We start from the raw sequence: 27,623 nt of genomic DNA, 5'->3' as shown, positions 1-27,623 counted from the left end.
TGCATATGCGCATACACACTCACTCACATACACACACACACACAAACACACACACCAACAAGCAGAAATGATAGGCCTGAAAAGAAAAACAGGAGTTGAGGAGAGCGGGGCCAAGTCCCAAAAGCCTCCCTCAATGCCTCCCACCACCATCAGGCTTTGCCTTTGATTTTCAACTTTTAATTTTCACATCATCAGTTACTACATCAAAGCAATTTTACTGCAGGTGCCCTGGACCCAGGCTGTTTCTAGCAGCCCTGATTCCAAATTCCTCTTCCCACTGGGCCCGCGCTGCCAATGGCATTTCACTTCTCATTAAATTCCACGTGGGGAGCATGGGGAAGCAGAGGCGATGGCAGTGAGACCACCTCTCACCTCTGTTTCCAACACTTGTGCACTTCTCTTTAAACGCTGCTGAAGAAATTATGTTCCGAGTTCTGGTTAAACATGGAGGAGAAAATCTCCTTCCCTGCCTGGTCCACCAGGCTCTTGTGGAGATAAAATGAGAGGATGGATGTGGATGGGCTGTGTAAGCACTGAAACGCTGTGCACACATGAGGAAGTCCCCCCTCACCCTGCTTCCTCCCAACGCAGCACTGAAATGACTAAGGGATTTTGTTAAGACATAAACAAGATGAAGAGGAAAGGAGAGGAGGCCACAGCCACAACATTTCCCATGCAAAGGAGCCGGCGGGTGAGTAATGACTGATGCAGGAGGTCAGAGAAGACTGAAACCCGAATGGGCAGTGGGAGACGCCCCGCCCCTGGCTGCTCCCCAGGGCACAAGCCCAGAAAGTCTCAAGTACTGGGGACACCAGCTGCTTCTGCAAGTGGGGCAAGGAGTTCCTGTTGTGGCTCAGCGGGTCAAGAACCCAACTAGTATCCATAAGAATGTGGGTTTAATCCCTGGCCTCACTCAATGGGTTAAAGGATCTGGCGCTGCTGTGAGCTGCAGTGTAGGTTGAAGACAGAGCTTGGATCTGGCATTGCCGTGGCCGTGGTGTAGGCAGGCAGCTGCAGCTCGAATTTGACCTTTAGCCTGGAAACTTCCATATGCCACAAGTGGGCCCTAAAACAGAAAAAAAAAAAAAAAAGTGGAAAGTGGGGCTCATGTCAGGCTGAAATGGAAGCACTGACTGAATGTCTGGACATGAAGTGGAGAGACCCTCCAGACAAGACCCCCACTCGCCGGTACAAGAGAGAAAATCCAGAGGGCTTTAAATGTCAGAACACAAGGCCTCACCTCGGGCAAGATACTGATAGAAAACAGAGGTAGCGGAGTTCCCGTCGTGGCGCAGTGGTTAACGAATCCGACTAGGAACCATGAGGTTGCGGGTTCGGTCCCTGCCCTTGCTCAGTGGGTTAACGATCCGGCGTTGCCGTGAGCTGTGGTGTAGGTTGCAGACACGGCTCGGATCCCACGTTGCTGTGGCTCTGGCGTAGGCCGGTGGCTACAGCTCCGATTCAACCCCTATCTTGGGAACCTCCATATGCCGTGGGAGCGGCCCAAGAAATAGCAACAACAACGACAAAAAGACAAAAAAAAAAAAAGAAAGAAAGAAAGAAAACAGAGGTAGTAAGTAAAAGCCTGCACACCTCCCACTCTCAGTTTCCTAAACACTGGCAGCCCGGCTTCCACCAGCCAGGCTGGAGCTCGGAGGATTTCTCTCTGATGGAAGAGCACAGACCAAGAGCTAGTGGCCCCTAAATGTCCTCCACCCTCTTGCCACACACCAGGCCCCTGCACACGGAGCTTCCAGGCAGCCACGGCATCCAACGCGAAAGATGAAGACAAAGAAGAAAAAAAATCTGGGGGAAAGGGGCTCGGATCAAATAGAAGCAATTTAGGAAGGAGCAGGATATCTCAAAACCCTGCAATTATCCTTGGAGGAATAAGAGAAGGTACCGCATCTGTGAAAAAAGAACGAGCTCCTATTAAAATTTTTTTAAAGAGAACATTCAGGAAATAAATAATAAGAATTCTTGGAATTAAAGAGAGAGACAGAAAATTCCACTAGGGGGTTGGTGGATATCATTGAGGAAATCTCCTAGAAAGTAGAACAAAAAGAGTAAGAATTTAAAAACCAGTGAAAAATGATTAAAAATTTCAAACAATCAGGAGTTCCCGTCGTGGCGCAGTGGTTAACGAATCCGACTAGGAACCATGAGGTCGCGGGTTCGGTCCCTGCCCTTGCTCAGTGGGTTAACGATCCGGCGTTGCCGTGAGCTGTGGTGTAGGTTGCAGACGCGGCTCGGATCCCGAGTTGCTGTGGCTCTGGCGTAGGCCGGTGGCTACAGCTCCGATTGGACCCCTAGCCTGGGAACCTCCATATGCCGCGGGAGCGGCCCAAGAAATAGCAACAACAACAACAGCAGCAAAAAGACAAAAAGCAAAAAAAAAAAAAAAAAAAAAAAAAAAAAAAAAAAAAAAAAAAATTTCAAACAATCAGTGCAGGAGATCCAATATCTAATTAATAGGCCATCGAGAAAGAGAGCTCAGACGTAAGACAATTATCACAGAAGTAACATAAGCAAATGTTTTAGCACTGAAGGATACACGTTTCCAGATTAATGAGTCCCCTGACAGCAAGGCACTTCATGGAGAAATTTTAGAAAACCGAGGATGAAGAAAAGACATTAAAGCCACCAGAGAGGAAAGAAAAAAATCTGGTCACATACAAAAGATCAGGAAGCTGCAGGGCATTACATTTCTCCTAAGCAGGCTCAGAAATTTTATCTCCCATGCACCACCAAAATAAAACCATGAACCAAGAAAAACTGAAGGTGAAGGATCCAGGAAACATAATGTGAAGACAGGAGGGAAGCAGAAGAGGTTTAGGGATGTTGGTAAGGAACACCCAGGACAGCAGCTACCCCAGTGCCCGTAAAAGGAGAGGAACGGAGGACTCCATCAGGACGTCGCCCGGGAAGGGAGGAAACCAAGAGACCGCGTAAGAGACAGCCCGAGAGCAGAGGTCCCCGTCGCATACAGCCTGTGGGGACTCCAGGCTCAGAAGAAGGAGCCTCCTTCCAAAGTGCTGACTTTCATTCCTAACATGCTAAATTTCTTCACCTGCCACCCCTTAACCAAAAGCAGTTTGTAGCTCATCCGAAAGCACAGCTGGTTTCTATGGAGATGGCCTTATCTATAAGCAGAACAACTACCTTGGGCACTCATTTCTCTCCAACACTGGGCAGGGGAGGCTATTAAGGCATCGCTTCCTTGGAGGAGAGTTGGGAGACATTAGCGTTCAGAGGAGATGTTTCCTTATCTATTCAGAATCATCAGCAATAGAGTGAGGTTACCTGGTGGGGAGGGAGAAGACCGCACAAGAAGTTTAGGTGGGAATGTCACTTCTACAGAAAAAGATGGCCTGGAATTGATATTATAATGTTGACTGCCACTTATTTATTTATTCATTTTGGAAGGGAGAAAGAAGTTCAAACTTTTGTTTATTCATTCATTCATCCACTTTAGAAGGGAGAAAGAATTTCAACCATGAAAATTCAAAAACACCTAGACTTTGAAATCAGGAAATGAGAGATCATGGAGTGTGAGCCTTTCATTCCATGAAGAAGTGCCTCATATTATACAGCAGGTCAGCTAGAGAGCCTGGACCACAATCCAGGTCTCTTACCACCCGTAGCCACACGCTTCCAGCACCCTCTCCCAGGTGACTTATCTCTCACTTAAGCATTCTACAAAAATAGAATCAAGTATTTATTCTGGGCCAGGCATAGAGCATCCTTAAACAAAGGCACAATCTAGTGACCAAAAAAGGCACGTGTAAAGCAATGGGCTGTGTTGTATAATGCAGGTGTGTGCAGGTGACAAAGGAGGGAAGGAGTACAAGTCAGGCCCTGGGGTCAGGGTGGGCGGCACTCCAGAGAACCCCGCCTGTGCAAAAGCAGGACCGTGCTGCTTGGCTGGAATATAAAGTCTGGGCTGTGAGTTGAGGATGGAAGGAGAGGCTGGATTGCAGACTCACAGAGCACTTTCAGAGGATGGACGAAGGGAGATTAGCAAGTCGGCCCACAGGAAAGGCCTGCCAGGCCAGCCCAAAGGAGGAAAAGGGAAGGAAGGGAGAAGTTCCTCTCGGAGGTCCACCAGGCCATGAGCAGGAGAGGGACAGGGAAGTGCTCTGTTCCCCCTGCCTCCCACCCTCAGGTCTCAATGCCTCAACCTCCCACCCCACTCCCAGCCACCAGGTCCCAGCCTGCAAGGTAATTATAAAGAAGTTAAACCGAATTACACACGCAGGGTTTATTTTGTGTTTTTCTGCTGCTGCCACTGCCAATTACGGTGCAATTAGACTGCCTTCATTAGCAAATGAGATTAGAATTAACATTGTTAATTACTCGTTCTGTTAAATGGGGAAGCGGGGTGGGGGGGACATCGAGTGTGGGGTGAGGGGAGTGGAGGTAGAGAGGGGGCATGGTAGGGGGAGGTATGCAGTTTCCCTGGAGCTCCTGGGTGCATGGGAGGTGAGGAAGGAAACCAAGACACAAGTGGAGTGAGATGGGCCAGAAAAAGGAGGCTTTGCTCCTTGATGATACACACATCCGTTCACGGGGTGCATCCAGCACCTTACACACATTATTCACTTAATCCTTGCTACCCTGTGTGAAATACGTCTTAGCATCCCCACTTTGAGAGGAGAAATGTGATTCTCAGAAAAGTTAGGTGACTCTCCCAAAGTCACACAGCTCCAGGAGGTGGCAGAGTCGAGCACTTCTCCACTCCCGAGTGCCATGACCTTTGGTTCTCATAGGAAAAGAGGCCCACGAATAAATTCTCCTTTATGTAGTGACAGGTTTAAGTCAACACCTTTGATGTTCAGATTTGCCTCATGATGAAGGAAGAAATTATCAGCCTCATTTTCTCATGAGGAAAGTGAGACTCTGAGAATTTACTCCAGGGTTGATTTACTATGACCTATAGGCCAAACACGGGCTGCCACCTGTTTTCGCACATAAAGTTTCACTGGAACACAGCCATGCCCGTTTATTTCTATGTTATCCGTGGCTTGCTTTTGAACTAAAACAAGAAGAGTTGAGTATTTGCAACAGTGACCTAATAGCCCATCAAGCCTAAAATAATTACTCTCTGCCCTTGACCAGAAAAGGTTTGCCAATCCCTGGTTTAAATAATTAACATAAAGTAATAAAGTGCCTGCATGAAGATATGGGATTTGAATCCAGCTCTTCTGGCCCCCAAACACAGACTCTTCAGCAAATTTTACCCAGAGGAAAAGGGGGCAGTTCCAGCTAAAACAGCCTTCCAGTGAGCTCAGAGATTCTTTAATTGTCCCCAAGGAAAGACTCATAGCAGACAATTTGAATTACTTCATCCTGACTTCAGAAACATGATAAGGTTGGCTGCTTTCAGCCACAACCAATAAAAAACTCAATTATGAGTGGTTTTAAAAATAAGTTCATTATTTCTTATAACAAGAAGGCCAGAGGTAAGGCAATTCCAAGTCTGGTTAATTCAGCTCGGTCTTTGGGTTATCATCCACGACCCAGGTTCTTCCTCTCTTTCTGTTCTCCTTTCCTCAGCATCTTAACTGCTGCCCTGTGATTTCAACATGGCTGCCAAAGCTCCAGGAATCACAGCCTCACCCAACAACAAGCAAAGAGGGTGGGTAGCTGCTTCTTCTGGCAAATCAGCTTTTCAGACCTCAGAAAGCCTTCCCCAGAGGCACCCCTTCTCCAGCAACAATCTTTCCCTTAGTTGTCATTGCTCAGAATTGCACAGCATGGCCATACATAAGCAAGCGTCAGCAAAGGAAAAGGGATTATCACATTTCACATAGATTAATCAGGATTCACTCCTGGGGAATGGGGGGTCCCAGCCCATGAAAAACATGGCTGCTAGTATCTGAGTTCTGACAGCAAAAAAAAGACGTCAGGAAGCAAGGTAGCTGTTAGAAAGGCAATGGTTGGGAACTTTAGAATTCATATTCTACCAGTCACGTGAAGAGTCTTAACCCCTGAGGCCTAGAAAGCAGACGCAGTCCCCCTCCCTCATCTCTCTTTTCAATGCCCTGTTGCCTCTTCTTACTGTGGGAAGAAGGGGGGCAGGAAGAGCCAGGGGAAGGGTTTATCTTCCCAGCAGCCCGGCCTCCAATTAACTCATAGCCTAGGCACATCCCTCCAGAGTCTCTTTGGCTGTTGGCCCCCTCTTCCTCTTACCATATCCCTGTCCAGAAAGGCCAAGGTTTCCTGGCATCCCCTGCAATGTTGCCTCCTTTGTTCTTATTCTCAAGTCTTCCTGTTCAATGACCTCACAAGCTATGAGCTATGCACCAAGGATTGGAGGCCTTGTGGCCCCAGGCAGTGGGCTGAACCAACAGGCCACCCTTTCTGAGAGGTGCTCAGAACTGTGCCCACCTGTGCCAAATGCCAGCACTGAAGTGCAGTACAGATGGCCTGGGCTGGGCTAGGCAGGGCATGTCCTGGTACGCTGAGTCTTTCCCTCCCCTCCATCCCTGTCCAGGCCAGCAGTTCATACCCCCTGCTTCCAGATTCCCAGCACGCTCTCTTTCTTTCTCCCCACCCCCAACACACTCTCTCTCTCTCTCATGCACACACACACACACACACACACACACACACACACCACACACAATTTCTTTTAAGCGCTGGGCAACTGGGTTCATGCGCCTTTGCCAGAAGTTCCTTCCTACCGTCTGGGCAGGACTGGTGAGGCAGAGAGGTTACCCAGGCATTTAAAGAAAGTTTGAGAAGGATGTCAGCCAAGGTAGGTCCCATCTGGTTGCCACCTGTCACACACAAAGGCTCGGAGGCAAATTCTACAAGGCCACATGGCCTTCGTTAAGGAAGAAGAGTTATGGGGCGTCAGGGTGGAGGACTGCACACGGAGTGAGAGAGGGAAGGCCTGGGTCTTTTTTCCCCCATCATCTCTGATGACAGTGCACTGGAGCCAGGCCATCTCCTGACGGCCAGTGCAGGTCTGCATTTCAGGCAGCGTTGCTGGCAGGCTCGGCCTTGGGGAAACCTCCATCGTGTAAAAGAGGGGAGCCATGTTCCCCCACTTTGGGGTCAGTCAGACAATGGATTCTGCAGTAAATGGCTCTGCATTACACACACACACACACACACACACACACACACACACACACATACACACACACACACACACACACACACACACACTGCCTGCTGGCCTCTGACTTGCTGCTGCCAACAAACATTTCAGCCTCGAGCAAATTCCTCTAGTCCTGGTGGTTTTGGCCCAGAGGAGCCCCGTCTCCTTTTTCTGTGCTGTCACATCCCTGTCACTACAGGATTTTCCTCAAAAACCTCTGGGTGGTTTCTAAAGTATTGACCTTCTCCCACTGCCTCCTGGGGCATGTGGGGGCTCTTTGGTCCCTTTCTCCTTGCTCTGAGTTCTTAGGGCTCAAAAACAGCTATTTGGCTGATTGATGAGGCTCCCGAGAGTCGTGCCCTCTCCCTCCCTGCCAGTCCTAACCCTTCAGGACTCACCCTCCCAACAAAGTCTACTTCCCAGCCCCCTGTCAGATGCTATGGGATTCACCTCAAACCTGGGGGCCTGGAGGGTGGTGACCCCAAAGGGAAAACCTAACTCACCCCAAAGGAGAATGGCCAGCCCCATGGGTTAGACACAGATGTGACAGAGCCCAAAGGGCAGAGAGAGGAGAGGTTGAAATGACTTCTGTCCTGTCCTGTCCTGTCCTAGTCCAGACTGGGAAAGGCTGCTGCCCCTGGAGAAGACATGCACAAACTTGAGCCTCTGGAGCAGACATGGACTATGATGCAGGAATAGGACAGCTGGGAAGGACCCTGTGCCCTCTTTGTCCCACAGGTGGCTACGCTCAGGCTCAGCTTCCCGCAGGGCTGTGGCGTCCCCCAGCCCACCCTGACCTGCCACTTCCCACAGGCTCCAAGGCTCCAGATGCTGGGCAGCTGTTTCACAGCCAACTCCTCCCAGTAGGAGACGCCCATGTCCAGACAGCCTGGAGCCAAGCAGTCTAGCTTTTCTCCCCTATAAACAAGCAGATGAGCCTGGAATCGGAGTGGGGGGTGGGAGGTCAATGTCTCCCTAAGGCACGCAAACCCTCTCCAGTGTCCAGCACGTGGCCTGGGCCCAGACAGTCTAGGATGATGGGTGAAGCAGGACCCTAAGGCCTTCCCTTCTCTTGTTCATCCTGGATTTATACATTTCCCCTTTCCCAGACAGAAGTGCTTCCCAAATGCCACGTGGTATTTGGAAGTCCCAGGTCCCACGCCTTGGTATAGGACAAGCAGCCACCCTGAAGATGTCCTAGGCCTGGGTGACCACCCTGGCCTAGGCTGGTTTAAAAAAAAAGGGGGGGGGGAAGGTGGGGAGCCAGGAATTTTCTGAGCACCCAAAGCATGTCAGGTGCTTTACGTAAGGCAGTGTGAGTCAGGGGTCTCACAGCCTGAGGATCAGTTTCCTCATCTATAAGATGGAAAGAATAACACAAGCATTGGAAGGCTGAGATTATCATGTGTAGGGGTTACAGCCAGAGTCAAGGGGGACTGGGAAGGTCTAGTTCAAGGAGGAGCCAGCCCCCAGCACACACAGAGAGGGATGTGGTGCCCAGAAAGGTGAATTAGGGCCAAATCCCAGAAGGCTTTGAACGCCAAGTCAGGGTCTCTGAACTGATCTGATAGACAGTAAGGAGCTACCAAAGGTTTATGAGCAAGGGAGTGACCCATCGGAGCCATGTTCCTAGCGGAAACATTAGGACGAAAATTTGGAAATGTCAAAAAAATCAAAAATAAAAACCAACAGAAAATAGAGTTTGTCATCTGTCATCTGAGTGAAGAGACTATTCCAGTCCCAGGCAAATGAACTTAAATGACTAACGTCATTCCAAGGCGTGCGTGGGAGCTGGGCTGCTAAGGCCAGATGGTGTGACACCTCCAGACCACTGACAAATCCATCTCCCATAGGTGGCCCAAGAAATGTCAGCTCCGGGCCAGATCCCATCTACCTGACATTCCTGTTAATAACAAAGCCTAATTAGTATGGCTTTTAAGCATCCATTACATTAATTTAACGCAAAAATCTAATGGAGCTTTATTGGAATTTTTTTTCAGCAAAATTAACCCTGCGGGTTTCTTACACATGTTTTCATTAGGGGCTGTGAGCAGTGAAGATAGTCAGAGAATTAGAATTAGCCCTTGCGGTTCTTGCTCCAATCCAATTCCTCTGTCCTCAAGTCCTCGAGTATGTAGGTCTTTGTTTAGCAAAGCTCCTGCCCCCACACTAAATGGTCCCCATAAAGGACCATTAGGGTGATGGGAAATTCAAGCCCCAAGGTTTGAGCAGGTGCCTCTCTGAGTTAAACACATCCCACCCCACCACAAAGACTGCAATTCTGGGACCCTGAAGAATCTCGGGATACCCAGGAGGAGCCCTAGACAGCGGACATTCACCATCAGATGTTTTAACCCAAGCCCATTCCCCACTCCCCTTCTCCTGGCTCTCTTCCAGCTAGGGGTGGCCATGTAAGCGGGTTCCAGCCTAAAGCAAACAGGCAGAAGCCTTAGGGGAGGGCATCCTTCCCTGAATAAAAAGACAAAACTAACTAGAGGAACGCCTTCTGCCCATTCATCCATCCCTCTTTTTACCGAGTGGAGCGTGGATGTAAGGTATGGAGCAGCAGCAACCATTTTCCACCATGAAAATAAAAGCCCCGGGCTGGGGGCAGTGGTGTAAGGGCATGTCTGCAGGGGAAAAACGGAAAGCAGGAAGAGCCTGGGCCATGGTTCTGGTCCTCAGCAGCCTATGCTTGAGCTTGTTGTTGTATGAAACAAAGTGCTTGCATAAAGCTCTGTTAGTCAGCTTTGCTGTTACTTGCAGCCCCAAACAATCTTAACTGAGATAGCAGGATTCTGGTATCAGATTATGTGTGATTTGGGGCAGGTCCCTGCATCTCTCTGAGTACCAGTTTCCTCACTTGTAAAATTGGGTGAAGTAAATCATGTTTTGTTTTGTTTTTTAAATTTTTTTAGGAGTCCCCTGGTGGCTTAGCAGGTTAAGGATCTAGGATTGTCACTGCTGTGACTCAGGTCACTGCTGTGGCATGAGTCTGATCCCTGGCCTGGGAACTTCCACATACCATGGGTACAGCCCCCCAATTTTTTTAGTCAATAGACACTAACAATCCCACCCCACTCCAATGAAATCATGTTCCATGAAAAGTTATAAACCTGGAGTTCCCATCGTGGCTCAGAGGTTAATGAATCTGACTAGGAACCATGAGGTTGCAGGTTCAATCCCTGGCCTCGCTCAGTGGGTTTAAGGATCTGGCATTGCCATGAGCTGTGCTGAAGGTCACAGAGGTGGCTCAGATCCCACGTTGCTGTTGCTGTGGTGTAGGCCGGCAGCTACAGCTCCAATTAGACCCCTAGCCTGGGAACCTCCATATGCTGCGGGTGCGGCCCTAGAAAAGGAAAAAAAAAGAAAGAAAGAAAAGTTATAAACCTAATCCAAAGGAAGGTGTTTAAGCCAGCAAGGGGGCTAGAGTCCTGCCTGCACCAGAGAAGCCACAAAGACATCAGCTCACACAACAACCAGCCTTAAAGCCTGGCTCTGGTATCATGTGGTTCCACCTCTAGACAGGATCAAGTAGCTCTGGACCCTAGAAGCCAGTGTGGCCGGCAGAGTTCTAGAGCAGGGCTTCTCTGCCTCAGTGTGCTCACAATATCTTGGGCATCCTGGTCAAATGTGGATCCTGATTCAGTAGGGCTGCAGTGTGGCCTGATTTCTAACAAGCTCCCAGTGATGTCCACGTGCCTGGTCCATGGACCACCATTTAAGTAGCGGTCTTAACATCACCTTCAACACCGTCGTGATCCTCTCTAGCCGGGCCACTGCTCTTGCCCTGTCGCACATCCCCCAGCAGCCCAACAGCCTAGGGTAGTAAGGAGAGCATGGTCCCAGAGTCAGGCAGATGGCAGCTGAATGCTGACTCTGCCACTCCACTCTGGAATTTGGGGCATCTGCTTGGCCTCTCTGAGCAGAATATAAGGGTCACGCTGCACCGTCCTGATCGTACCATAGATGCTACTAGACTGAGTCACACTGTAAAGGCAGGCAGAGGCCCAGCAAGGCCCTCGCAGCCAACTCAGTCATCCTTCTGGAGCAAGGCGACCCAGCAAGACAGGACCAGGGCTGACATGGGGTGGGAGGTTTGGGGGTGGGGGGGTAGAAAGCAGGTGGTGAGAGGAAGTGAGAGAGGAAGGGAGAAGTTGGGGTGGGTATGTCAGAGCATTTTGACATTAAAGGAAAGTGCAAATTATATGCAAATGGCACATCTCTCTAACAATACTATAATTTAGTAAAGATGCCTCTGCTTGGAGATGTCCCCCATCTCTGTAGTTTGAGTCCAGAAGCAGCCCTGACCTTAACTTTCCAAATACCCATTGTCAAGATGGGAAGAAAGTCACTACAAAAACTTAGCAACCATGTCATCCAACCTATACCCCCATTTTGCAGGTGGAGAAGTTGAAGCCCAGAGAGGTTAAGCTACTTGCTCAAGATCATACCACTAGTTGACACTGGTCTCTTGTCAGTGGCTCTGTAGGAAATGGCATAGGGAATTGGGGCGGGGGGGGGTGGAATGCAACTTCAAACAATCCCTGAAAAGGAGGCAGGAAGGACGCGAGACAAGATGCTGCCACTGAGCCAGCCAAGACAAAGCCCTTTGGTTGGGCCAAGCAGCCTGGACAGGGAATAAAGATGTGAGAGCCTTTATCACATGGCACTGGGCCTGGTGCGTAGTCTTTCCCCAGTAAACTGTCTCACTGAATCAATGGATGAATAAACCAATGTGTCCTTGAGCAATTCCCTCTCACTCTCTGGGGCTCAGTTGTTCGCCTCTAAAACAGGAGTGATCATCATCTCCCCTTTCCTGCTGACCCGGTGGGACCAAGGATGTAAAGTGTGAAGTGGGATGCAGCCATAAGGAGGGCTTCCCTCCACTCTGCTCAGGTATCACCACCACTCTGCCTGGCTGCCCTCTCCCCCAGCTTCTTCATTCAAGGAGCTTCACGTCATAGGACCTTCTAGGAGAAAGGCAGAAAACCGTCTTCCTCTGTTCCCTGCCTCCTGGCCTCTCCCTAGAGCAAGTCTGTTCTGGGGTGCCACCCCCAACTTCCCCGAGCAGCACCCAGAGGCCACTCCAGCCGTGATCTTCTCCCCATCCTTCCTTTTTCCCCTCTCTCTTTTCAACAAGCAAACTTGAGAAATGGTAAACGTTTTCCCATTATTCAAATGGCATGGAAATTACCTACTTGGCATTCCTCTTTGACATGGAGCCTTTAATTAGCCACTGGCTCCCCAGTCCCCCGGTATTTCTCCAGCTCTGCAGCTCCCTCACTTCCTCAGCCCCCTCCCTCCATTAGCATCCTAATCAGAGATGCCCAGACTTCAAGGAAAGAAAGGGAGAAGGAACAGTGTTTTCAGAAAGAGCCCATCCATGGAGGGCTGGGTTCCAGTCTCTGCTCCTGTCACCAACTCTCCATTAACCTTGGACTTCTGCAAGGCCACATACAAATGGGAGGCAGAGCTGGACTCCAGACCAGGGCTTCAGTCCCAGTGCATATGTCCAACCTCAGTTCCAGAAAGTGTCATCGCCCTGTTTCACAGATGTCTTTCCCAGACTCCCCTGGCCTCAGCTCCTGCCCTATTCAGTCTTCCCCTTCTGGGAGTTTAACCCCAGTGCTCCCTTGCTTATTGTTTTGGGGTGCTCACACCCCAGGCCCCATAGGGATGTGGGAGAGCTGGCCTGCTGGCCCTGACATGGCTCACATCCCTTCAGGTCACATTCTATTGGTGAGAAGCAGACTGGGAAATGCAGTCTTGTGGGGGCAGCTGCTGCCCCACACTGTGGAAGGGGAATGCAGCAAGTTGTCTCTGCCACATTAAGCCTCAGTTTTAGCATCTGTAATATAAGGGCAAGGAGGACTGGACTGAGTATCAGGGCTGCAAAGAACCTCCCCCTCATTCTACAACTAGCGCACGGAGGTCTGGAAAGTTACACGACTTGCCCACGATCACAAAAGGCACAGGTCTCTGGACCCTCAAACCAATGATAAAACTTCCAGCTACCACTCCCAGAGCACCCCTGCACAGGAGCCCTTTCCAAACATCTCTGACCCTGGAACAATCAGTGAAGTAGGTATCGTTGTCCTCATTTTTCAGATGACAATACTGAGGTTCAGAGAAAACAACTTGTCCAAAATCACGGGAGTGGCCAGGAGCAAAGCCAAGAGCTGACCCTTCCCAAGAGGCCTCTCCTTTCACTACACCATCCTCTTCGCAAACAGCCAATGCTGAACTCTCCTTGGTGCAAGGACCGAGGCCCCAGCTTCCCTGTGTTCTGTCTCCTTGGAGTTGAAATCTCCTTATTGCTGGCTTATCCTTGACCCCTGGGTGGGAGGGCACACCATGGGCAGCTACCACTACCAACAAGCAGCAGAGGTGCAGTGGGGCTGCACCACTGCCCCAGTCGTACATTAAGGGAGGGTTTATAAAAGTCAGGATTGGGTTAAGCTGTAACTTCCCAGGTAGGGGTCTTGTTGGTCCACAGCCTCTCTCCTAAGTCCACCTCACGACCCAAAGTGGCAGCCCCAAAAGGAAAAACAGCAGAAGAGAGATCACCCCTCCTTTTACGGACACTTCCTGGAAATGGCACTTACCATTTCTGCTTCCATTCCCTTGTCCAGAACTTGGTCACATGGCCACACCTTGTTGCAAGGGAGGCTGGGAAATGTAGTCTTTGTTCTGGGTAGCCATGTGTGTGGTTCTTACTGAGGAAGAGGAGAGAATACATATAGGAGGCTCGTGGTCTCTTTCCCAGAAACCAGTCAGGCTCAGCTCCCAGTCCAAGCACTGGGCCTGTGACAACTCTGCCAGGGCGCTGCAGACAAGGGCTGCAGGCTTGGTGCAGTCCCGGGATAAGAAATTATGGATCCTCAACTGACTCCTTCCTCTCCAGGAACCTTGATTCATATTTCTGGCTATAGGAACTCAGCCCCAGGCAGGGACCTAATGGGAACTAATGTCCAATGGGACTTCTCTGGTCTGGCTTCCACCTGTGGGTTTGGGCTACCTGCATGCTGGGAAGAGGTAAGAGTCCTCCTCCACAAGGGCAGAGAGAAGGGTTGAGCCCCCTCCCCTCTCACTGACTCACTCCCCACAGTTAAGTTCTCTGCAGAGAGGTAATTAAATGGGATCCAAGATCCCCTCCCCTGACTTTCCCTGGAACCAGACTGTGATGGCTAATTGTGTAATTCAGCTTGACTGAGCCGTGGCGCTCCTGGACATTTGGTCCACCGTTTCTCTGGGTGTGTTTGTGAGGATGTTTCTGGATGAGAAACATTTGAATTGGTAGATGGAGCAAAGCAGATTTCCCTCCCTAGTGCGGCTGGGTCTCATCCAATCAGTTGAAGGCCTGAATAGAGCAAACAGACTCAGGAAGAGAGCACGCCTCCTGCCTGACTGCTTGAGCTGGGACACTGGTTTTTTCCCAGCCTACAAAATATATCAAAATATCGGCTCATCTTGGGTCTCCATTCTGGCAGCATTCAGACTGGAACTTACGTCATCAGTCCTCCTGGCTCTCAGGCCTTTGGACTTGGACGTCAGCTGCACTGACGGCTCTCCTGTCTCCATCTTGCAGACTGCAGATCTCGGCCTCCGTAACAGCATAAGCCCAGTCCTCAAAATAAATAAACATATTATTCATTTATTCATTTATTATGTATAATAAATATACCTGCATCTTATTTGTTCTGTTTCTCTGGAGAACCTTGACTAATACACATGCCTGCTTGAGGATCAGGTAAATTGGGGGTCACTGCGCCAGCCCTGACCTCCACTTGTTCTCATCTGGGTGGCTTACACAGGTCACCTAACCTGCCTGAGCCTTAGCTTCCTAGAATCTGGGGTCATCTTGGCTGACTCATGAGACTGGCAGGATTAAATACTGGATTAAAGGAGATTGCCGAGACCAGAAGTCTAACACATGGTAGAGGTTTCTCTTCCCATCCCCCATCCTCTCCCAGGATAAAGGCCATGAATTGGCAAGAGCAGGCAGTGGCTATATCTTTCAGGAGGTAAAAGTTACTGTGGATTCATATACCCATAGCAGGTAGCACATAAAGGGACATAAAAATGCCCCCAACCTCCCCACACCAAGGCACAGTTTACATCTCTGAGATGCCTCCTCTTATTTTTTCCCATCAGGGGTTTCCTCCTATCTTAATTCTTGCTCACAGGGAAACATGGCAGGGGTGGCCTTGGCTAGGGGCCACTGCAGCTGTATCCCCAGCCCCACCCCCCACCCCCACTCAGGAGTGACAGTGCCACCCACCCTGCCCCCCAAAGAGCAGATCAGGAGTCTGTCCCTGCACTTCCAGGGCTATCCCAGACACTACGTTCTCTAGATCTAAAGAGAGAACTGGGGTGAGACCAAGAGAGGCCCCATCAAGACGTATTGGCAGGAAGGCCTTTGACCCACCATGATAAACACTGATGGTGCGGAGCTCCCCTCGTGGCTCAGTGGTTAATGAATCCAACTAGGAGCTGTAAGGTTGTGGGTTTAACCCCTGGCCTCGCTCAGTGGGTTGGGGATCTGGCATTGCCTTGGGCTGTGGTGTAGGTTGCAGATGAGGCTTGGATCTGGCTTTGCTGTGGCTGTGGCGTAGGCCAGCAGCTACAGCTCTGATTGGACCCCTAGCCTGGGAGCCTCCATATGCCACAAGTGCGGCCCTAGAAAAGACAAAAAAAAAAAAAAAAAGACTGATGGAGCTTTGAAGGCCCTTCTCAGTGTTACAACATTTCTGGGGAGAGCACCTAGGAGAGGAGGCTCCAGTCCTGATTCTGTCACTAGCTGGAAGTGAGACCAAGGCCTTAATTCCCTCATCTGTGACAGGAGGAGAGATTAGATTATGTCCCTTTGCACAGGGTTAGGGTTAGGGTCCCCTTCCCTGTAGCCAACCTCCCTTTTAGGAAGCCCCCAACTGTGTGTTTCTGGGGGGCAAGAGTGGAGGGTCCCCTCTGGTAGAGCGTCCTGACTGGGCTGGCCTGCGGTGGGCAGCTCCCTGGCCTCTTCCCGCTCCATGGAAGCTGCTGGGTTCCTGCTGTCCCCAAGCCCAGCCTGCCCACCTCGTTAGGTTCCAGGGAGGCCCTATGAACCTTAAATTAAATCTTTCTGTTAGTTACCCAGAGTAGGTTTCCATTGCTGCAGATACCTTGGCTGATAGATGAGCCACGCCCATGCCGTGAACAGGTGAACCCTGTTCTTCAGGATGGTGCACCTGTTCTATTGCTCATCCTTGAGTTTTTCCCTCTCCCTCCCCCTTTTCATCATCAGTTACTGATGTCCCATCCCCTTCTTTAAGGAAGGAAAAGAAGAAGATGGTAAATCCAGGAGGAACAAAACAACTGAGAAGTATAACCTTAAAGATAGCTCCTCTCCAAAAAAAGAAAGCACAACCAGCAGAACTGCACTGCTTTGAATTAGACTGTGTTCTTCTAACCCCCCGCTGCAGAGGGCCTGCTGGGTGCCAGGCACCAAGCTAGGCCTGGGGACATGCACAAACATGGGCACGCCTTCCCTGGAGCAGCTCACAGTCCGGCCTTCCTCGATTAGAATGGAAGTTCCTCGGCAGCATGGTGTCCTCCTGTTTTATGAGAGCTTGTGTTATGTGAATCTGACACCATGATATAAAGAGATTAATAAAGTCTCACTTTATATGCAAAATGTGAACTAATGTGTATCCCAAACATTTTTTTAAGCATGAAGGATGTTGAAGCTGGCAGGCCCGGTGAATTGTAAACTACGTTTGCCTGCTCACCACATGGCAACGCCACTGCGGCGGATAAACAGGAACACCTACCAACCTCTGTCAGGATTTGTCGTAAATTATGCAGGTTTCTGAATTATACAAGGCCTTCTGGAGCATGTGTCTCTCACATGAGGCGACAGGTCTGCTGTTCAGAGTTCTGGCTGTGGAATCAGAGTGCCAGGGTTTTACTCCCGGCTCCACGACCCTGTGCGGGCTCAGGGGAGGCACACAGTCGCTCTGTGCCTCACTTTCCTCAGACACAGCGTCGAGATAACAGCGCCGCCTCTAGGGGGCCTAGCGGACTGCCGCTCCGGAGAGAGCCTGCAGCCACTGCAGCAGGGGGTGTCTGCCACATCTCACCAGGCCTGGATTGGATTGGCAGGAGGGGTCATCCACGCCCACACTGTGGGGAATGTGAACTGCTGCCCACAGCAGAAGCCGCTGCCTCAGTGCCCTGCACGCCCTTGGCCCCTGGCTCCCCGGGGTTGCACAGCTGCTATAGACCTTCTTCACAGAGATGGCCCTCCCTTTCCAGCGACGTCACCGCCCTTCCATGCCCAGGGGCTAGGGCACCATCCAGACCCCTTGATAGGGATGGAGTAGGATGGTTGCATGGGTGGTCGTGAGGGTCCCAGTGGGAGACCATGGATGGAGGGGGCGCCTGGGGAGCTTTGAGAGGTCACTGTAGGTTGATGATGCTCAGAAGGGCCATCAGAACGAGGCAGGCTTGCTTGACTCTCAGGTCCCTGGGTGGGGGATGGGGTGAGGCCTGCATTCAGGGTCAGACCAAGGGCAGGAGTTGAAGGACCGCCCTTCTACTGATTTGAATAAGCACCATGACAGTGCTAGTCTGACCTTATAGGGTCAAATTCTCTCTTACTGGACACCAAGGAGGAGCTACTACTCCTTGTAGAAAAGAAAGAGGAAGCGGCCGTCTCCCCCCGACCCCTCATCCCACTCCCCTTGGATTATAAAACTGCAGCCCAGCAGATCCTCAGGGCAGAGCCTCCTTGCCTGCCCACTTGCATCTCTCATTTACGTATCTTAATAAATCTATTTCTTGCCTATCATTTTGTCCTCGCTGAACTCCTGCGCAGAGGCATAAAGAACCTGAACCTCAGTGAGTCCAGACATCAGGTGAGTGATTCTAATTTAAAAACCCTGGGTTCAAGTCCCAATCTGGGTTCTGGCTGGGTTCAAATCAAGGGTTGTCAGTTTCTCCTTGACCCTGACTTTTGTGCTCCTATATAATTCAGGGAATTCAGAGATACTCTGCACTCTTTTTAAAGCTAACCCAGCACTAGTAGAACTGTATCTTCTTTTTTTTTTTTTTCTTTTTAGGGCCACACTTGCAGCACATGGAGGTTCCCAGGCTAGGGGTTGAATCGGAGCTACAGCTGCGGGCCTATGCCAGAGTCACAGCAATGCGGGATCCAAGCCATGTCTGTGACCTACACCACAGCTCATGGCAACACTGGATCCCCCACCCACTAAGCCAAGCCAGAGATGGAAGCCACATCCTCATAGATACTAGTCTCATTCGTTTCCACTGAGCCATGAAGGGAATTCCTAATAGAGCCATATCTTCATCCAGAGGAGAAAGCTGAGCAGGTACCCACGTATCCCAGAGCCAAGCTTCTGGCCCACACCCCAGGGTTCCAAAAGCCTGCTTCTCCAAAGTGCTCAATCATAGTTGCTTTTTTTCTAAAGCCAATCTAAGGTAATAAATCCTACCCTGGAGCTTACCCTGGGGAAGGACAAGGGAGGCCACCTAAACGGGCCTGGAGGACTGCGGGGGGCCTCCCTGGAGGGAGGTGGAGGTACTGCACTGCAGATATCTTGAATAAACCCAAGGAGCCAGGGGATGAGCTGGGGCGGGGTGCAGCAGATCAGGCGGGGACAAAGGCGTGGGAAAGAAAGCACTTGGCGCATTCAAGGAACTGCCAGCAGCTCCACAGACAGAGGAAAGAGCGTCCACCAGGGTGTCGCTCACTCATTTCAGTGAAAGGGCTTCTGGAGCAAGTGGGTGAGGCTCAGAGAGACCCTCTCAGAGGGGTCTGTGGCCTTCTTTGTGCTGCGGCGGCCTCTGGAAGTCTGGTAACACCCATGGGATCCTGTCTTTAAAAGCATAAAACAAAGTACACGGAACTGCAAAGGAAACCAATTACAGCAAAAGAGCTGTTATTTTCCAGAGATGTTTTTAAAATAAATGTGTGCTCCTAGTAATATATGAGACTCTTTATCAATGCATTAAATGACAAGATCTAGTGGCAAGAAGCAGTGCTGAGCAAAAATTGTTTTTCAAGATATTACAACAACTGTGATGTGATAGGAAAATGCCTATGATTTCTATTAGTGACAAATCCCCCATACTGCTAATTCTACTGTGGTTTGTTGCCTACATTCATAATAAAGGCAAATACTCAATTGCAGTTAAAGGTTAGGGAAAGTAAAGATGGAACTTTTTCCACATCCAAGTTCATGGAGCCCCAAAATTCTCTCCACATCCCACTGGGATCCCCGGAATACCAAAAGTGAACGCTACGAACCCCCGTGTCCCCCCCCACCCAGCCTGACAGGAAGACCCAGCTTCGTTCTCCAAGCATAGCAGTTATCAGCCCTGAACGCTTGCTCCATCACTGCTGCAGGACCTTGGGCAAGAAATCCCTCCGTCTGGGCCTGTTTTCCTATGAGAATCACATGAGTGTACACACATAAAGAGGTCAGGATCGGCCCGGTGGGTAAATGGGGGTGGGGTCTTTTCATTCTTATTCTCAGCCCCCAAAGACCATGCGGAGAGAAACTTGCAGAGAGGGGCGCACTATTTACTAACTGAAGTCATGTTAATAAGCACACGAAGCACAATTAGCAGTTATTTCAATTCTGAGGTTTGCTTGACTATAAAAAGCCTCACATTTGTCCTTCCCCGATTCCTCTGCTAATTACAACTGCTGCCGTCCATCGCGGCTGCCACACGACGCCCGTGTTGGCTGCATCTAAAGTAGTTGTTAAGGCGGCATAATGGTGCACTCTGACTAATTGGCCATCATGCTCAGGATGAATGGAGTCAGACGATGGAGGCTGGCCAGGCCTGGGCCCGAGGACCCCGCACTGCACAACCCCAGGGAGCGCTCAGGCCCCCGCCTGCACCCCCAGCCCCACCCCGCAAGCTGCCCCATGGGATCAAGGCCACTGGAGGGTGTAGGAATAGGAGTGCTGCATGAGTGCACCCTGGGGACCCTGCCTGGGCCCGACCCTACCGCTAACATACTGTGCAACCACGACGTGGCCTCTGGGCTGCATTTTAATCTATGAAATGAGGGAGAGGAGCAAGTAGACCTGATGTTCTCTGCGGTCCTTCCAACTCCCGCCCACCCTACTGTACTCTGAATATTCCATGGTAGGTTCTCTTGAGAAGGGCTGGCTATTCTGCCCAGTACCCTGGGGGCATCCCAGGCTGCCTGAGGGTAAGGAAGGATGGGGAGAGATTGGCAGAGACAGTGGTACACAAGGAACATTCCATCTGGAGCCCCACTCTCCCCAACTTCTGCGCAGTTAGACGAGATCGCCCTACAGTCTCTTCTCACGTTGTGGCCAAAAAGGCTTTGTGGGGAGACGGAGGAAATGAGCTGAGAAGGAAGCAGCTCTGGTTGCCCAGCTGCCCCACGGAAGACACGCCCAGTGGACCTTGCAGAGGTAAGAAGTAAACCTTAGTTGTGTTATGCCATTAAGATTTGCAAGCTACAGCTAGCCTGTTCTCTCGTCTCATATAGTTATCTTCCAAAAAACATTCAAATGATCAGTTTTTAATAAAGGCTTTAGGAGGTAAGTGCTTCATAGTACTAATAAGAGGTGCATTATAATAAGAGGGGGTGGACCCTCTAACAGTGAGATCGGCTCAACCATGCTCTCCATAACCCTTCAAGTGAGGAACTTAAAACCAATTTAGGAGTTTCCTAGTGGCTCAGCAGGTTAAGGATCCAGCATTGTCACTGCTGTGGCTCAGGTCACTGCTATGACGTGGGTTCGATCCCTGACCCAGGAACTTGTGAGGGCACATGCTGTGGGTACAGAAAAAAAAAAAAAAGCCAAGTTTAATGCACCAGAAACCCCAACCATGGGGACCACGTTAAAGAGTGAGAGAGCAGACATTTTCAATTTTCACCTGTGAGTTACAAAGGAAAAAACGGGCCCAGTGATAGAAGAATCACACGACGAATTTCAGACCTGAGAAGATGATGTTTCCTTGTGGGTTTTACTCTGGGGTTCCTCAAGAGGTCTCTCAAGAGGATATTAAAGAAGAATTAAGTTCAATTGGGTTTTCCTCCTTCCCGGCCGCAGATCTGCACCCCAGGAAGCTTCCCTTCCCCTTCTTCTGGAGGGGGCCCCAGAATGTGAGAAAGAAATGGATGCTTTCTCATCTCTGCAGGGTGAAGGAATCCTATAGAACTTGTGACTAATTTTTTAAAAATCACAACTTTCTTGAGATAGGAAATAATTCTAGATTGTCTCAATCCTAAAACACAGACATTCGCATCGATCATGAGTCTACAGCAACATAGAATTCCAGAGTCAGAGGAATATTCAAGCTATGGAACAATCCTGAAAAAAACAAAAAAAACAACAGGACAGCAGGGTCACCGTCCTGCTCGGCCATCAAGGCAGAACCCACAAGTGGGGGCATGGCGTCTTCTTCCTCCTGGGGATGCCAGGTGAGCCGGCCCCCAGCCTCCCCCTCTCCTAGGGTCCCTGCTTCCTGCCCCTTCAGCGGAGCGAGCTGCCAGCTAACCCCATGCAGCAAATAAATAAATAAATAAATAAAGAGTGTGACTTTGTGTTTGAAGGACGAATGCTAAGTTTCCTCTCTGGGGCCCACTCCCAAATGTCCGTATATCACCTCCACATGACCAAGCTGTCAGGCCTGCCACCCCGAGCTCTGCTTGGCTGTGATAAACACAAGACAGCACATTTCCTCCACCCTCAGGCCCTGCAATCAGGGAGAGGGGGCTGGAAAAATCCATCCAAGCCGTGCCGGGATTTATGTTTGAAACCGTTTTTCCTTTGTCGGGGGAGAAAAGGAGCAGATGTTCCTAAAGGTGAACCTTGTAAATCAGCGCAGATGTGCTGGCGCATCTTGCCCTTTCTGGCGACTAGGCTCGGTTGGGTTTTGCGCCCTGACACACCCCCATCCCACCACCTCCCTTTGACTTCCCTACCTCTTCTCTCGCTTTGAATCGGCCTCAGACCCTTCTCCAGGAAGTCTTCCCAGATTATGCTCATCTGCCGCCCAGCCCTTCAACTTGGGCCCTTTCTCAGCCCTTAACCTGTTTAGGTCATTCTGAGATTATTTGCTTCTCTTCATTCCATGAACACGGGCCCAGGAACAGAGAGAGCACTGACCGGGAGCTCCCCCAGGACAGGATGTGTCTCCCCCATCAATCCAGGCACTCCTTAGGACAGAAAGCACGCCTCCACCACTCTATCCCTATGGCAGGTCAGTCACTCTGCTTTAGAATGCGACTACGCCTTGTAACACCAGGGTTCCAAACCAGGAAACATTCTGAAGTCTAAAAGTCACTGCCAAATGACTGCACATACTTGCGATTTTCTGGAAAAACGGTCCACAGCTGTGATCCTCCAGTGGATCTGTTCAGAGGCAGAGTGAGCCCTCTGGAAGCACCAGGCACTGAAAGCATTGTGGGACGGCCCTACCCTCACTCTCTACATGTGATTCAAAATAAAAACAGCATCAAACTTTAAGCACAAAGCCTCTGTGATACTAAATATTTAGTTTTTTTGTTTGTTTGTTTGTTTAGGCCATGCTCACAGCATGCAGAAGTTCCCCGGACGAGGGATCAAACCCGAGCCACAGCAGTGACAACGTCAGATCCTTAACCCGCTGAGCCACAGGGATCTCCCTAAATGTTTCATTTTTTGCTAATACCCTCAACACATGCTAAGTCTCTTCACAGAGTGACCCCTGCTCCAGGCCTGGCACACAGGAAAGGCTAATACCAGAGGCTCCCTGGATGGAGGAGGAGAAATAGAACACACACCGCCCCCCTTCCGCCCCAGCCCCTGAAACAGGCAGGCAGGCAGGAAGGGAATCAAGCTAAGTCTCCCCTGGGAACTGCTGCTTCTGCCACCTGGGCAGGAGCAAAGGAGGAGGGCCCACTTTCATGCTTTCTGAACTGGAATGAGACACCAAGAAAGAAACTCTGTAATATCAGCTGAGAATCGCTGGACTTGGGAAACACCAAGAACCGGCTTCCCCAAACACCGGACCCTCCCTGTGCCCCCACCCTGCCTCCAGCTCCTTGAACCTAGGAAAGCTGCTGACTTTAAGTTCCAATAAAGGAAGGACTTAAGACCTCGCAAGAAATCCCCCACCACATTTGAAAAGCCATCAGCCCTGAATCTGTGGCCCCCATACACCCCAAATCCACTTGAGCACACAGCCCCACCAACCTCACCCTATACACTGACCTGGAAGTCAAATCCCCCGAAGCAAGGGGCCAAGGTTAAGGCTGAGACCCTACTTCCCCATCCTCCCAGGTCTGGAGAGCAACAGGAGAGGACGTCAGATGAAGAAGATGAAGAAGGAGCCCCGGCTCCTGAATGAGAGTCGGGAAAACTCTTTCCAGGTCACAGCTCAGCCATCACCACACTATTGAGCCCTGGGAAAGCCGCTGTGCCCTTCAGCCCCCACCCTGTCCATCCGCAAAGGGAGGGGCTTGGCCACCTGAGCAGGACCACATCTGTGCATCTCGGTTGGGGGTCTAGACCACAGAGGGTCTGGCTAGGAGGACTCATCTCAGAGCCTTTGCTCCAACTCAGGATGTTAGTCTGGTCTTCCCAAGGCCCCAGGACACCGGCCAACACTCTCCCCAACCTGGGCATTTGCCTTAGGGAGGAAGCTTGAATTTCATGGGAGAATGAGCAAGAAGACAGCGGCCTGGCCCCTGCAGGAAGTGCAGGCAGAGAAGAGGGGCAAAGGGGGTTGAACCCATAGACCTTATTCTGGCTCAGGGGAGACTGTGGCTGGTGAAACCTGTGATTTCCTTTAGGCCCTAAGGGCTCTTACTCTGTTGAGAAGGAAGGGAAGTACCAAAAAGTGAAAAGCACGTGGGAGGAAAGCAAGGTTTGCTGACGTTGTGCTAGGCATACGAATAACTGCCTTTAATCCCCCAGCCCTGGGAGGTCATACTATTGTTGTTCCCATGGCACAGAGAGAAAACTGGGGTACAGATCGGTCAAACAACCTCCCCAGGATCACACAGGAAGGAAATGGCAGCCCCAAGACTCAGACTCCAAAGCACATGTTCTTCCCATGAGACCAGCCCACTGCTGGCACCTCTGGAATCAGGCTTAGAGACCCCAGGATACAGCTTGGTGCGGAATCCCCTTCCAGGAACTAGATGAGCAGTCACTGTCCACAGTGTGCTGGGACAGGCCGCTGCCCTTTCCCACCACACACCACCTGCCGGGCTCCCAGGAGGCTCTCAGCTCTCAGCTAGGCTCCTGGAAGGCAGGCAATGGGACACCTCAAGCCTCCTCCAGGACATTCAGCCACCTCTGGGCTAGGCAGCACAGCGTCTCTGCCGCCCCAGCTCTGCCATGCCACGCTGTGCCCACAGTCCTGCTGGGCTCCCGGTCCCCCGCTGCCTGGCTCATGACCACCGTGCGTAGTGAAGTGTGTAGTCTAATTGCATCCCCTAATGAGAGCCCTCAGCCGCCAGGAGACAGGTGCAGAGGCGGAGGGGAGGGCCTGGCGCTGAAGCCCGGGGAAGGGGCAAAGGCTCCATTTCATTCTCAAACCTGCAGAGGACTAGGGGAGGGGAGGACTAGAGGTTTAAGGATCAGGGAGAATGGGGGGATCCTGGAGTAGGAGGGGTGCCTAGCCTCCTGGGACCACAGAGTCAGGCTCTTAGAAGGTGCTCTCCAGCCATCAAATCCTTCAGAAAGAATATTCTTAAATAGTTCTGTACACAGCTTACCCTGTTGAGAGAAGAATTTGACAGTGCAGAAGCAGGCCAGGCAGAGAAGATTCAGTCAGAAGGGCAGTGCCTGAAAGGCAGGACCCCTGGCTTCCCCACCAACTTGCTGTGTGACCCTGATAAGCCAGGGCCCTTCTCTGAGCCTAAGTTTCTTTGTTGTTTTTTTTTCTTTTCAGGGTCACATGAATATGCACCCTGGCATATGGAGGTTCCCAGGCTAGGGGGCAAATCAGAGCTACAGCTGCCAGCCTACACCACAGCCACAGCAACACAGGATCTAAGCCATGCCTGTGACCTACACCACAGCTCACGGCAACGCCCGATCCTAAACCCACTGAGCGAAGCCAGGGATCAAACCAGAGTCTTCAGGGATACTAGTTGGGTTCGTTAACCACTGAGCCACAATGGGAACTCCATGAGCCTCAGTTTCCTTGTCTGAAAATCAAGATTTGGGTTTGGACTCATTTATGCAACAAATGACGCATGCTAATTAGGTCTTGGGGATGGAGAGCACAGGTGAGACCAGAAGATGGCTGAGAAAGGTACAGGCTTTGCTCTCAGGGAGACTGCAGTCTAGTAGAGAAGCTAAGATTTCTAATACTACTAACAGCTAACAATGATGGAGCACCTACTGTTTACCAGACTCAGAGAGGTTCAGTAATTTGCCCAAGGTCACACAGCTAGCAAGTAGCAGAGCCAGGGTAAGAGTAAAGAAAAAATACTGCAGGTATTCAGGAGAGGGGGTAGCTTCTGACTTGAGTCTTTGAAAGACAGGGGCAATTCGGACCTGCAAACATTTAGGGAAATGGGAGCAAGAAACTCTATTATGGATCCCTTCATGGTTCAGCAGAAATGAATCTGATTAGCATCCATGAGGTTGCAGGTTCGTTCCCTGGCCTCACTCAGTGGGTTAAGGACCCAGCATTGCTATGAGCTGTGATGTAGGTCACAGATTTGGCTTGGATCCCAAGTTGCTGTGGCTGTGGTGTAGGTTGGCAGCTACAGCTCTGATTTGCCTCCTAGCCTGGGAACCTCCATATGCTGCAGGTGCGGCCCTAAAAAGACAAAAAAGACAAATAAATAAATAAATAAGACATCCTATTAACTGAAAATTCCAATAGCACTTGGCCCTCAAGTCTCTGCCAAAACAGCAACCATGGCACCAGGAGAGCAGCAGAATGCAGGCCAGCCTCTGAACAGCACCCCAGAGAGGGTGTGATAAGGATGAGTGGCAAAGTCGGGGGGGAGGAGGTGGGGAGAATAAGAACACTTCCCAAACCAAGTCCTGTCTGAACTTCTAGAAATGGGGCAAGAGGGAAAGCCAGAGGGCGGCAGGGCAGTTGCCAGCAGACCAGGGAGGGCGTACTGCTCACATGGAGGGAGGAGGGGTCTCTCCAGCACCCTGAGAATTAAAACCCCAGTGTGACCCATGCACACACGGAACACCGCGCAGCCATAAACCACAATGCTGGGGAGGATATTTATTGACGTGGAAAAATGTTCACGTATATTTCAAGGGAAAAGGCAGGTTGCAAAATAATATGTATGATAGGATGCCATTCTTGGAGGGAGAAAAATATCTTTATATAAGTCTGGAAGGATATACACCCAAAATTTCAACAGTGGTTATCTCCTGGCAGTCGACTGTGGATGACTTGTATCTTCTCTATACCCACCTACATTTTCTAATTCTTCTACAATAAGAGGCATCATCTGTGAAATTTTTTAAGTTTTTTTTAATACAGTAAACACAGCAAGGATTTTGGCAGGGTGGTGCGGGCAGGAGAAGAGATGGGCCAGCCACCTGGATGCAGGCACTGGAAGAGGACGGAGGGCGGGAGGGCTCCACCAGGATGGAGGTGGGCTGGGGAGGAAGGCGGTGCTTCCTTGACAGGCAAAGGATTTATTATGAAGACCAGCTTGTGCGCCCTGCCTCCTCCATCTTCTGTCCCCCAGTCTTCCCAGCCCCCAGAGGTGCGAGGTCCAGTCTGGAAGCCCACGGCTTTCTGATTCAGGACAGACTGGAGGGGGTAGAGCAGCTGGGGGTTCTGGGAGAGATGCGAATTTGGAAGGCTAAGCCTGGAAGTTTTGAAAGGAAGCTGGGCCTCAGAGCTAGAAACGGACCTGGTATGGAGCAAGTGCCCAGGGTGACAAGAGAGGCAGCCTGGAGGGTTAGCCCAAGTTACCGTCAAGTGCAGAGCTCACTGGGAAGGGGAGCTCTTGATATGATGGGAAGTTTAATGAGCGCCAGGCTGGGAGGGAATGCAAGGTGAACTGGCCTTCCCGGCCCTTCTCTGAGAGCACTAGGGAAGACAGCATGGTAGTGACAGCCTGCGTCGCTTAACATATTTGTTTCTCTCTTTGCCGCCTTCTGTTCCCCTCTGTCATTAGCAGTAAAACCTTAAAAACATCCAGGACTCTCCGTGACTGGACAATAATCAGAGCTTCTAAAACATCCATAGTCTATCTTTATCAGTACTGAGTTTCCCGTCACTAGAGGTATTCAAATAGAAACCAGGCCACCTTCCTAGCCTACTCTCAAGGGTTATGCATCAGAAAGACAGACAGTCAAGAACTCTGAGGTCCCTCCCATTTCTGAGATCCTCTGAGTCAGTAAAAGTGGGGCTTTAGCAGTGGCTGGGAGGAAGGTTCCAGGAAAAAGAAACTGCGAAGGCACACACTCTTGCCCCTCCCCTGTCCTCACAGATCTCAAGGACCTCACAGGGTCTGAGGGACAAACTGTCTGCATGTGTGGTC

General features: G+C 50.6%; 1 protein-coding gene across 6 annotated transcripts in view; it reads right to left on the bottom strand.

Annotated features, from left to right (window-relative positions):
• Positions 1-27,623, bottom strand: part of CCT6B (chaperonin containing TCP1 subunit 6B) — a 277,630-nt gene that overhangs the window by 153,149 nt on the left and 96,858 nt on the right. For 4 of the 6 annotated variants that reach the window (XM_084985137.1, XM_084985138.1, XM_084985140.1 and 1 more), the window contains exons 15-16: positions 14,621-14,738; positions 13,717-13,827 (exon numbers count right to left, since the gene is read on the bottom strand). The exons of the other annotated variants lie outside the window; for them this stretch is intronic. In XM_084985137.1, the coding sequence (XP_084841263.1) occupies positions 14,662-14,738 (77 nt within the window). In that variant the 3' untranslated portion in view covers positions 13,717-13,827; positions 14,621-14,661. The remainder of the gene's footprint in view (positions 1-13,716; positions 13,828-14,620; positions 14,739-27,623) is intronic. 6 annotated transcript variants of the gene reach the window in all.

This window comes from Sus scrofa, chromosome 12 (assembly GCF_054392235.1).
Source record: "Sus scrofa isolate SSC_HxYL_T2T_F1_AM1 chromosome 12, Sscrofa_HxYL_maternal_Yorkshire_Landrace_v2.0, whole genome shotgun sequence".
Lineage (NCBI taxonomy): Eukaryota > Metazoa > Chordata > Mammalia > Artiodactyla > Suidae > Sus > Sus scrofa.
Note: the sequence above shows the minus strand (reverse complement) of the source record. Positions and strands in the feature narration are given on the sequence as shown.